The sequence below is a fragment of the Lampris incognitus genome, chromosome 3, assembly GCF_029633865.1.
Source record: "Lampris incognitus isolate fLamInc1 chromosome 3, fLamInc1.hap2, whole genome shotgun sequence".
Classification (NCBI taxonomy): domain Eukaryota; kingdom Metazoa; phylum Chordata; class Actinopteri; order Lampriformes; family Lampridae; genus Lampris; species Lampris incognitus.
Window position 1 is genome coordinate 79062374 of NC_079213.1, and position 12312 is coordinate 79074685.

A 12312-nucleotide genomic window follows, 5' to 3' on the forward strand; every position below is an offset into this window, starting at 1 on the left:
AAAACAATACGCAATAAGCATAATAGCCTTAAATAATGAATAACATGAAATCTAAGATTAAATCAGATTAAGGCGTAGACACCAGAATACATTAGTGATGATAAATGCAAACAACAACATCAGCTGTTTACGAGAAAGACCAACATGCATAACTGAAACATTGGAGAAATAGCCTTGAGAATGAAGCTTCATTAACTACATATCTACCGCTTAATTGCTATCAGTGTCTCTTTAAAGATATTCCCAAGTATTAGCCTTAAATTAGCCTATTTTTCTTCCTTTTATTTATTCACTGCCAGAATATCACACCCCTTCTTCTCTCTCCTTTCTGGCTTTCATTTTGTGTCGCTCTTTCTCCTTCTCTCTGTAATACTCCCCTTTCAGATCCTCTCTGTTTCTGCGAGTCCACCCTCTTGAGGTGACATGAAACAGGTCGACACAGTTCCCAGAGTATGCATCCCTATGTGTGGCTCTGTATACAGCCTCTCTGGCAACTGAAGTAGCCTCTTCCACAGTCAGCCCCCATTGCACCTCCTGGTCCAGCACAGAGTAGGCATAGGGCGATCCCGAGCCCACGGAGAAGAGCTCTCCCTGCAGGCGAGTACCATCACTGCAGACATAGTACAGACTGGGACCACAGGACCCGTGTCTCTCACCAACAAAACGCCTCTGCACATAACTAGTGGAGCGAAAACGATGAGTCTTCCTCTGTGCCATTGTAAGTGATACTTTCTCCAGATCAACTTTAGCAGAGTTATCTTTTTCTCCATTTCTCTCCGTTTCTGTTTCTGTTTTCACCAAACGGATCTCTGTGCCTTCATGGTCATGGAGTTCATCTGACGCTCCTCCATCCCAGCCACAGAGAGTGGCCGCCACACACAGCTCAGTTCCCTTAAATGGGTGAAGCATGTGTGAAAGCAGTTTTGCAGCTCCACCGGTGGACAGTCTCCTGCCATGGCGGAGCTGGTAAAGCCGCAGTTCACGAGCCAGAATCCGCTTCCAAAGGGCACAGTCCGCTGAGGTACCTGAGGTAGTGCCCACCAAGTGATTGTGGATGGGCAAGATCTTCTGGGAGGCGGGACATGCCACCAGCCCAGAACAACTGGAACGGGTATCGGCTGCGGCGAGCACACCACCCTGGAATATGAAAGCCAGGGTGGTGGTACCATGAGCCATAGGGAAGGGCAGAGGCACAGATTGAGTGGAATCAAGAGGAAGGCCAATGGGCGAGGAGATGGTTGGAAGGATAGAGTCCTGAGATGAGAGGGAGATGGAACTGGGGCTAATTTGCCCAAACTGTATCGGACTTTCATCAAGGTACTCTGCCACAGGTATGTCAAACTGAAATTGACTCCTGCTGCCGCTCAAAGGCAAATCACATTGATGAGCACATCTGGTCCTCCTCCCAAAAGCCAATGTGGCATGTTCTGTGGTGTCAACGCAAAGATCTTCCATTTTGCATAGGTCCTGTAAAGCCATTGAGTTATGTTGACACAGACTGACAATTTCAGAAAAAAACCCAAAAAATACTAGCAAACCATCTTATTTTATATTTGTATATCTAATTTGCCACAGTGGGCCCCTCCATATAGTCTCTGTCATAGTAATACTATGATGTAGAACAGGATCCACATGCTATTTTAGATATGTTAAGCGTATCATCAGTTACCCTTTATATAGAACACAAAGACAGTGAGGCAATCACCTCTCCAGATAATGTTGTCTTAAACAACATATCAGTAACAGTCACCTATGCTTCATTACCTTGACACGGACGCCTAAAAATCAACAGCCCATAGGTATTTAATTTTGGCTATGAGATCACGCTTTTGCTCAGATACGATTTCTCTAAACATTTGTGTGGGCATAGGCCAAATACAGCAACTGCAGGATGATCACAAAGCCTTAGCTAGGGCACTGAATGATGTTATTGGATGAAGACTTTTGTGCTCTGATACAACACAGAGTATAAAAAGTTCCTATCAAATAAACTCAGTGTTGCACAAGAAACCCGAGTCAAATCTCAATAGAAGAAATCCAACCAAGCTAGCTTTTCAGCATACAGAATGGAAGGTCAGTCTTTCAGATGCTTCATTAAAATATCTCAACTTGTAGCACTGGAAAATCAGGTCCTTCCACACCACAGTGAGCTCAAACAGACAGTCACACAACTCCATACAAAGAGCTCAATCACTGAAAGCCCTTCAAGGTAGCACTGTCTTTTTTCACACGCTTCTTACTTTTTCTTCTTTCAGCGGATCTATCTAGAATTTAAGAAACAATTGCTTTTTTTAGGCTGGTCCATGGACAAAGACACACTTATGTAGCAAAATGAAAGTGTCCCACTCTTTCATTCTTGGATATGTGTTTGCTGCTGCTATGACGTTGATGGTAAGGAACAGTATTACGACTCTCACAAACAGCTTTGTTGATCTTTGTAATGGTCCATTATGTAAATGAACATCCTCACAAGTACAGACTAAGTCCACTAAACATGACTGTCAGTGTGTTTGAGTGAGGGAGACAACACATTCGCATTTACAGGTGTTTATCAGGATGCTACTGGGAATAATAACGTCCTTAAATTCACCGACTTTTAAACGTATATCTTTTGCTTTCATTTCACTCAGGAACAGGGTGTGTCTCAGGCCACACCAGCTTCCTCATCCAACAGTGGAGCGAGCCTACTTGGCAATTTTAAACAGTTTAACTCTGCCCCTGACCAAGTGATATACGGTTCATTGGCCCGGGTGCAGTATCAGTGTTCCAGACCATGTGAGCTTGCAGTGGAGGTGGTGGTACCCACACAACAAAACACAAGCCTAGTCGTCTTCAGGAGGAAATGGATCAGTCGCAAACACCACCAAGTCCCCAGGATTCACCAAGTACAATTTAGCTTCCCTCCGTCCATTGTATATAAACAAGATTTTTTTATCAGGCACGTTTTTGATACCAAGAGCGCGATAATGCATGCTTGGTTAAACCATCTCAATGACAATGAAACCAGCACATATGATGGTTCAGTGGTGAAGGCCCACAAAGTGCTTCAGACTGTGCCTCTCTCTGTACATCCAACCAAGCCTCCCACTGGATGCCTTTCATGGTCTGCTGGACTGATGTGGCAGCTGACCAGAGACAGAATTTATCAGTGCCCACATGAGACAGGTCAGACCTCGACCCCTCTGTCATGTTTACTTTTCTCCCATTCTTCCACACAGTTGCTGTATGAAACTTCAACATGACCCACGTTCACACTCTGAGAAGCATCAAACTACTAATGGATGCATGAAAGCATCTTTTTTTTCCCCAGTGGATGGAAATCTGAAATGCATGTCTTGCTATATTTTAATTTTTTTCTCCTTTTTATTTGCACACAGGCACAATCAATATGCTCAAGTTCCCCCTGGCAAGCACCGGTGAGGGCTTTGGAGTGGTCTGCAAGTTCCAGCCTTTCATCAGCAGAGACCTGGAGAGAGCTCGTCTCCACGCTGTGAAACAGCCCAAGTTAGGCTCCGACTCATCTGTGCCATATTTCATTTTAGCCTATGCCTCAGTGCTGACTTGTATGTACATCAAACACATATTGACAAAGTCTTGGCAGGTGTTCCAAATAATTACTACAATTTTAGAAGTCTGTGCACAGCTTACGCTGAGGCATTAACTAGTGTAGGGATAAAGCATCCACAATAAAACATGGCAATGATGACAAATCACTGTACAATGCTGGGGTTTATTATCGCACGCTGGCAAGATCAGGTTCGAGTCAGAGAGGTTCAGCAATGATATCAGCAGTTTGGCGTTACTGACTCCGGTCCACAGTTCAGTGACTCTATTTTCAACTCAGTGTTGGCAGCTGTTACAGCTCACCTCACTTTTATTTTTCCTTCATTGTCATGGCAGATGTCTTTATTGGCTTCATAAATCCTCTTCATCAGAGCATAACCTGTTTATTTATTGTCAATAAAAGATTCTGACCTCATTAATTCTCATCAGGATAGAATACTTGAAAGTAAACCAGGGCAGGGTGTCCGGGTGGCGTGGCAGCTGATTCTGTTGCCTACTAACACAGCGATCCCTACAGACAAACCCTACAGACACAATTGGCCGTGTCTGCGGGTGGGAAGCCAGAAGTGGGTATTTGTCCTGGTTGCTGCACTAGCGCCTTCTCTGGTCAGTTGGGCCATCTGTTCAGGGGGGAGGGGGAACTGGGGGGAATAGCGTGATCCGCCCACACACTATGTCCCCCCGGCGAAACGCCTCACTGTCAGGGGAAAAGAAGCTGCTGGTGACTCCACGTGTATCAGAAGGAAGCATGTGGTAGTCTGCAGCCCTCCCCAGATTGGCAGAGGGGGTGGCTCAGCGACTGGGACAGCTCAGAGAGTGGGGTGATTGGCCAGGTACAACTGGGGAAAAAATGGGGAAACCCCCCCCCAAAAAAAGTAAACCAGATACACTTCAGTGAACAATGAGAGATGTTTTCCTGTAATCATGTTTTGCTTTTCAGTGTCACCATGTCTGTATGGCTCTACCTACTGGAGTGGTGTCACAGAGGGCTGTGTGGAATCATTCATCATGTTAACAGGGACAATGAGTACTCCTTTTTGATGCACCTTACAAATGCAGGTGGGTCATTGTAGATGATGCCAATGATGCCAGGTGATTATGTCATGATATGTATGGTGATATCATGATATATACTCTGTGAGTTCTCAGGACAGGTTGCATTAAGTATTAATAGAAAGCCTTGGATCTCCTGTGGCCAGATATATGACGGTCATATCTCATGTGTAGGGGATGTCATAATTCAGGCGCGTTTGACAACTGGAAGAGATCAAGCTTTCCAATCCCATGCAGCTTTGCCCCGGTGGACATGGATTAGACTTGACTGTTACATACAGCAATCAAAGGTACGGAGCCACAGCAGGTGCCTCCAGGAGGTGGAATGAGGAATTGGAAATTCAAATCCAGCTCATACCGAAAACCCGGTTCCTATCATCTCTCATCAGAGTCATTTGAAACCCACTGATTTGCATCAGGATCAGCTGTGAACTTCTTCAGATGTTTTTTTTTAGTTTTTTTTTTTAGCTTGGACACTCTAGGCAGCACAATGTATGCTACAATTCAGAGTTGCTCACAGCCGAGTAGTTTTGTCTTTGTCTCATGTACTGTGTGTGTTATATCGTCTGACTTTTAGGTGACACTGGACACAACATGGGATGGGGAAACTCGTACACATGCATTTGAGTAAGACAAACCCTGAATGTTGTTTTTAATGAAAACGATATCATGTTAAGGGTGTGTAGACAAATTATTATGCCGAGTTATACTTACAGGGTGTCCCACTTTATGGTATTCTTCTTTAGTTTATTGAGATGAGATGGGCTAAATTCAGATTAGAAGGGTTTAGAATTTAGATTAGAATAGATTAGATTAGATTATTTATTACTGACTGACTACATCAGTCAATAATAGGCTGCAGAAAAAAAATTAGCATGTAAATAGATATTGCGAAAATGCTGGGACAATTTTGATATTATCATACACAATGTGAATGATTAAAGGTTTAATGAATCTTCAGCTTTCAGGACAACGTCCATTGTGATGACACCAGTGGCTACTTTGTAATTGGAGGTGGCAGATACCTGCCAGCCCTCCATGGATATTTTGGGGCGATCAAATACTATCGTTTTGGGACCAAACAGGTAGAATGTCTAGGTTTTTGTCCTTTCTATTTTCAAGTCACGAGTCTTATACCTGAAAATGAGCTACGCATAGTACCCTATGTTTTTTTTTAAACTATTCATGTAGACATCTCTCATGTTAAACCCAGTGTGTTGAAAGAGGATGTCACTTGATCTGTATCACAGGTAGAAAATCCTCTTTTCCGCAAGAATACCCTGGAGAATCTGGATAAAGCTCATCACGAGTGTCACGAAATCAAAGGATTTACAGCTACTTTTTTGCAGGGAGTGTACCCAGGCTCAAATAGCGGTGAAATATCATCATCAGTGATTATTGAATTCAATACCACCTTTTAATGGTAGACATAACAGTACAAGTACAGAATGTGAGATGACATGTTAATTATTACAATTATTATTATTGTCATTGGTATGCTCCAGCATCCCCGCGATCCTGAGAGCAGGATAAGTGGTTTTGGATAATGGATGGATGGATGTTATGATTATTGTTATTATTAAGTTATATTTTATTTCAGGTTTCTGTAACCTTCATTACATCACAATGTGGAACAAGTCCAGACAGCCCGTCTGTAGACAGACTTGGACATGGGAAACACAACTTAAATACAGAGCATTATTCTGTTTCCTGCGGAAACAAGAGGAGGATCTCAAAATAAGTATATCTTAAATTAGAAATGTTGCACAAATAGATTCATATCATGAATTAAATATATGTTATCCCCAACAGTTATTCACATTATTTCCACTGCTAATGACTTGATGTGTGTAGGATTGTGGGGCAGTAACGCCCTTCGGCACCTCGGGAGGAGATTGTTTGAACATGCTGTTGGCGGAATGGTCCGTATGGTTTCAAAACAGATCCGGCTTACGTCCACTGATATCGATCTACTCAGGGTATCCTCCTGCTTTGGCAATCACCAAGCATCTCTCTTGCTAGCTGCAATCCACCTGGCTGGCCTGGGGCGCTCAGTGGACCAACAACAGGTAGAGAAATGTTCCTCTGAACTGACTAACAGACAAAGCACGTTGGTCAGCGTTTGTTGTATTTAAGCATGCTTTATAAATAAAGCTGACTTGACTTGGCTGTGATGGTAACTTCGAATACTGACCCCTGTGTTTTCTAGGGTCATGTGTATAGTTTAATTGGTGCTTCAGCCGACAACCGTTTAGCACTTATGCACATAGGATACAAACACACTCAAGGGATTGACGGGTTTCCAAAAGACCACGATATGGCTTATAGCTACTACGCCAATGTTGGGGCACAGAGCATTGTTGACAGCCAGAGGATACAAGAAGAAAAGGTAAATTTACAATAACCATAGAGCTTTCAATTGTATGGAGTTATCAGTGCACTTTCCATCCATCCATTATCAAAACCGCTTATCCTGCTCTCAGGGTTGTGGGGCAGCACGGTGGCACAGTGGTTAGCACGGTCGCCTCACAGCAAGAAGGTCCTGGGTTCGAGTCCCAGGGTAGTCCAACCTTGGGGGGGAGGGGTCGTCCTCTGTGTGGAGTTTGCATGTTCTCCCCGTGTCTGTGTGGGTTTAATCCGGGTGCTCCGGTTTCCTCCCACAGTCCAAAGACATGCAGTTCAGGCGAATTGGCTCTACTAAATTGTCCCTAGGTATGAATGGGTGTGTGTGTGTGTGTGTGTGTGTGTGTGTGTGTGTGTGTGTGTGTGTGTGTGTGTTTGTGTGTATCAGCCCTGTGATGGCTTGGTGGCCTGTCCAGGGTGTCTCCCTGTCTGTCGCCCAATGACTACTGAGATAGGCTCCATCATCCCTGCGATCCTGAGAGCAGGATAAGTGGTTCGGATAATGGATTATTAGTAGTAGTAGTAGTAGTAGCAGTAGTAGTAGTTGTACTGTCAATAGTGCACATCCTGATCTCTGCAAGAGAGAGATTTCTCTTATCATCTGATCAGAGCTCAATTTGATGAAGCAGACAGATAACAGATAATGAGAAAAAGGTGAAAAAAAGATGAGTCTGTAAATGCTGGCCTGGAGTGTCAGTCACAACATATGTTCACTTTGGGCTAATCCTAACACCAGCACTCACCCTTACCCTAACCCTGACTGTATTTCCAGCATTAATCTGATTGCATAAATGCTCTGACAGCCCAGGGACATCATGAAAAATATTGATCTGGGAACATCTCTCACTTGCATAAGTCAGGAGAGCCTAGTTATGGTAGTAGCAGTAGTGGTATTAGTAGTAAAAGTGCTAGTAGTATTAACAGCAGAAATCATTTAGTGGATTATTGAATTGCCTATCTTTTTTTGAAGCAATACTTGCCTGAACAAATCTGCTTGAACAACATGGAGGATTTAAACGGCTTTGCAGATGAAACAAGTGATGCCTTTCAGTTTCTGAAATTCCAGGCAGAGAGAGGAGATGTAGCTCCTCAGGTATGTGTAGTAAAACACAAATAAAGATTGTGCATGTATATATATAGGTGCCTTTTATTGCTACGATGCTGTATACCACAAATGCTTTAGATGTACTAGTTAAATCCCACTTTATAAGATGTTTTGAGACACAGCACGATACTTACAGTCCACAAAAATGGCTTAAAAACATTCTACTATCTTCAGAAACTCTTAGGCAAAATTCTTCTCTGGGGCCGAAATGGAGCCTCAAAAGACGTAGCAAGCGCAATGAGGTGGATTGTGAGGAGTGCGAGGCGGATGGATGACCCAACAATCGTGTATGATTACGCCATTTTATTGCTGAAGGTACCAAAAAACCTTGATGATTGCAGGTCATTTACAAATAGTTAAATACTGAAAATTGTGTGGCTAGCTGTGAATGCACTTGTGTTTGTGTCTGTGTTTCGACAGAGTTTAATTGACTAATAGACATTTATTCCTCTAGGGTCAGGGAGTAAAGAAGAATTTGACCCTTGGCTATCAGCTGCTGGAAAAAGCTGCAGCGATGGTAGCCCACAGCTCTACTGTGCAGCACTCGATCTACGCTTGCTACATATTCTTTAAAGATGAACACTTATATGTCTTCATCCATTATTTAGGGGTCAGTTCATGCCTTGAACGGCTTGGGTTGGTACTGCAGTGCCATACTGAAGGACCACCGAACTGCAGTGAAATATTATGAACAAGCTGCACTCAACGGGAGCGAAGACGGCATGTTTAATCTGGGAGTTTATCACCTCAGTGGCAACAACCCAGACAATCCTCAGAGAAATGAGGTTCTGAGCCCTGATCTCTGTCAACATTAACATGTGAAGGTTTTACCGGTGATATAGCACAATCTAATATCTCGTTCTTGTTTGTTCTGTGATCCACAGATGGCTGCATTTCAGCTTTTTCTGAATGCGTCTAGTTTTGGACATGTAGCAGCATCGGTGGAGGCAGCCTGGTACCTGTCTACAGGATGCCTGGAGGGGGTGTCTCGGGATGTGGAGAGGGCTGTGATGTAAGACAATCTCGTTAGCTTGGTGAAGAAAGCAGTGTTATGGGCTGTTGTACCTTTTGCCTGCGGCACATTGGCATCTAATTTCAATGACAGTGGCTAATTCAAGGACAGAACCTATTTGCATACCTAAAAATAAGAGCCCCTGTCACCAACATTGTTGTCTGGCATAAGGAGATCCTGCTTAGCAAAGCTATTTTAGCATCTTATGAATTTATAGATGAAGCTGCTGTGGTCAGAAAGGTCTCACGAACTAGCTGCTTTTCAGAACAACTTCTAGTAGTCCAGCTATTGTGGTTCCTGTGAGCTATCTGATCACTATTCTGTGAAACCCACTTTTCTGTTACATCCATAACTTGTAATACATGGAGCTATTAAATTATCTAGCATTTCATAAATCATCCTTTGTATCTTCCATGCAGTATGCTCAAAAAGGTCTGTGAATCCAATGGACACCTCGGATACATTATCAGAGAGGCCCTGAAAGCCTACCTCCAGGGCTCTCAGTAAGGAGATTAGTTTTCATTTGTTTTTAATTTAATAACTTTTCTCGGTCACTCTTAATTCTCTTCGTCTTTTTGGGTGAGATTGTAAGATCAAATTCTAACTTCGCAGGGGCCAGGCTCTTGTTAAGTATGCTATGGCAGCTGAAGCTGGCTTGGGTTTGGCCCAGACCAACGTTGCTCACCTGTTTGAGGTACGTTGTCTTTTCCCATGACTCATTTTCTTTGTCCCTAAAACGACAAATCATACAATGAGAAACTGCAGTTCTCTTGATCTAATTTTAAGCACAACTCTAATGTCATAGTCAATTGATTGCATTTCAATATTCATTGAACGTAGTCAGCGTAGTTAGCACGCAAATCATTTACAAAGAACCCTGTAAATCGAGAGAGATTATCACAGCTAATAACGTAACGTTCATCCTTTGTTCCACCTCATTCAATACTAATTTTTCTAACTGCAGGAGTGGAAACTCAGTAATGATTGTCAATGGAGATATTATAACCATTCCACGTTGAACTACGATTCCCACCTCCATAGTGAGTCCCTTTCTTCTCTTGTCTGTAAATTTAGTTGATAAGCAGCAAGTGTCTAGGTTGTTTTCTCTTATTTTGTAGGTCTACTGAAAATGGGAGATTACTACTACTCCTCCGCCAACAGACACGAGGCATCATTATCCTCAGCTGGCCAGGCCATATCGATGTACAGCAGAGCCGCTGTAGCGGGGAGTCCTCAGGTGACAGCTTTACTTCGAATGTAATCTCAACCCTGCCGCTATGATAAACTTAATTAACCTTCCACTGGCTTACTCCTGCCTTAATAAAAACAGCAAACAGAATTATACAGTGCTATTATTTAGAGACTCTCTCGGTGCACAACTCATCAACCCAAAGTTTTATCATATTATTTTGAAATTGACTCACAGGGAATGTACAACCTGGCTGCTTTGGCACAAGAGGGGCATGTTCTTCCACGGAGTACACGAGATTTCTTTAATGTGTCACCTCATGACACATTGGAAACTTTGCTGGAGAAGATCTTACAGAGGTAGAAATGACATGAAAAATGAATAGCAAATAAGTGCACAATGTACTGATCGTTGTGGACGGTTTTGATGTGGGTGATCAAAGGATGCGCGTAGCACTTATAGTACAACTGGTGATATGTTCCACTTTTAGATGTGTGGGTTAAACAAAAATACAAAGGCTTTGTGTCAAAATGTGTGGCATATTCTCTATTGTTTTGTTCCTAAAGATGTGTGGCCGCCGAGGATAAAGACGCTGTAACGCCATGTTCTTTAGCTCTGCTAAGAGTCCAGATGGGAAACGCCTTGAGGAAAATGACTCAGAACGGTGCACAGCTCTTGTTGGTAGGCATTAGCCAACCATCTCATTTGTAGTAATGGAGATATTCAAGATACTGCGTGGTGCACCCCTGCGTATATTCTTTTCCTTTGATAATATGGGCAATCCTCTATCTATTGAGTTAGTATAAGTAGAAATGCAAATTAGACTTTCATCATAATTAAGACCTTATAGATACAAAACACAGGATGCTATTTAGAGAATGAAAAATTTTGATCATTTATTTAAATGACTCTTTTCTCTCTGTAGGCATATGCATCTGTTCTAAGCTTAATCATCATTATAATTACCGTACTGGTGCAACTTGGTCTTGGTAAGTCAGTGATTTGGATCATCTCATTGCAAATGCATAGGTGTGCATTGACATAATAGTCAAGTCCCATAGGCCAGTGTTACAATGCAACCTTTTCATGTCTTTGCCACAAGGTGGTATGATTGGGCCAGATGTATGTTGTCTGACACTTGGTCTTACTCAAACTCTACATAACTTGTATAATTATCTAATGGCAATGTTTTGGTACTCTGTTTTTTTTAATTTTTATTTGTTTGCCACCACTGGTAAACCAACGCCTTTGGTATAACATGAATCATGTAAATGTTATGATTATATACGTGTGACTAAATAAGTGTTCCTTTTCAACCTCAGTGCTTTTGCAAATGACCAACGAACAAAGGGATAATAACCACCTTGCCGTGGAGGCGAGGACAAGGACATTGTCTGTCAATCAAGCTGAGGTCAACTGGAATACAATGCAAGATAACATGATGAGAAGATGGGGCACAGTTTCACGAACTTGTAGAGTGGCCATGACTCTATGGCTTACCATACTGAATGGTGAGCAGAGGCTCCGGCAGACCAGCGAGTTGGCTGTGACTGTATCAGGCGTGTGTCTGTGTGCTTTCTGGACCACACTACTCTATCATCTCTTATGACATACAATGCCTGACAGAGTCACCCAACACCCACGATAGAGCCCCAAACAGTAAATATGAGCATGCATTTAGTGGATGTGTTACATTGCTATTCATGGACACATCAGTATTTTAGAGCCATCCGAGTCATTTTGACTTATGGGGAGGAAACAACAGGCAAGCTGATATGAATGTGAGTCTGCCATGTGACTCTCAGTAACGATTTCCACATCACCTCTTTTTTTATTGTTTTGTGTGAAATCCTTATCATGCAGTCAAAATGCAGTTCATTTTTCTAATACTGACCTACATTTTATGTTGTCTTTAGGAGGGGGGGGGTTGTTGGAAGGAAACATTAGACTTTTATTAGAAAACAAATGCACATCTATGGTGCAATA

At 42.6% G+C, this 12312-nt stretch overlaps 2 protein-coding genes across 2 annotated transcripts; one reads left to right on the plus strand and one right to left on the minus strand.

Annotated features, from left to right (window-relative positions):
• Nucleotides 1-303: 303 nt before the first annotated feature.
• LOC130109845 (proteasome subunit beta type-8-like) lies at nt 304-1455 on the minus strand. The gene has a single exon (XM_056276817.1). It carries the CDS (start codon nt 1453-1455, stop codon nt 304-306), a length of 1152 nt encoding a protein of 383 aa, XP_056132792.1.
• An 876-nt stretch (nt 1456-2331) lies between these two features.
• LOC130109846 (protein sel-1 homolog 3) lies at nt 2332-11935 on the plus strand. Its single transcript, XM_056276818.1, has 24 exons — nt 2332-2391; nt 2631-3165; nt 3378-3504; nt 4505-4623; nt 4792-4907; nt 5195-5244; nt 5579-5702; nt 5868-6008; nt 6202-6358; nt 6472-6686; nt 6827-7006; nt 7991-8113; nt 8300-8440; nt 8580-8642; nt 8734-8910; nt 9010-9137; nt 9557-9640; nt 9750-9831; nt 10102-10177; nt 10256-10374; nt 10564-10685; nt 10893-11007; nt 11252-11315; nt 11649-11935. The coding sequence occupies exons 1-24, from the start codon at nt 2332-2334 to the stop codon at nt 11933-11935; spliced, it is 3405 nt and encodes a 1134-aa protein (XP_056132793.1).
• Nucleotides 11936-12312: the final 377 nt, after the last annotated feature.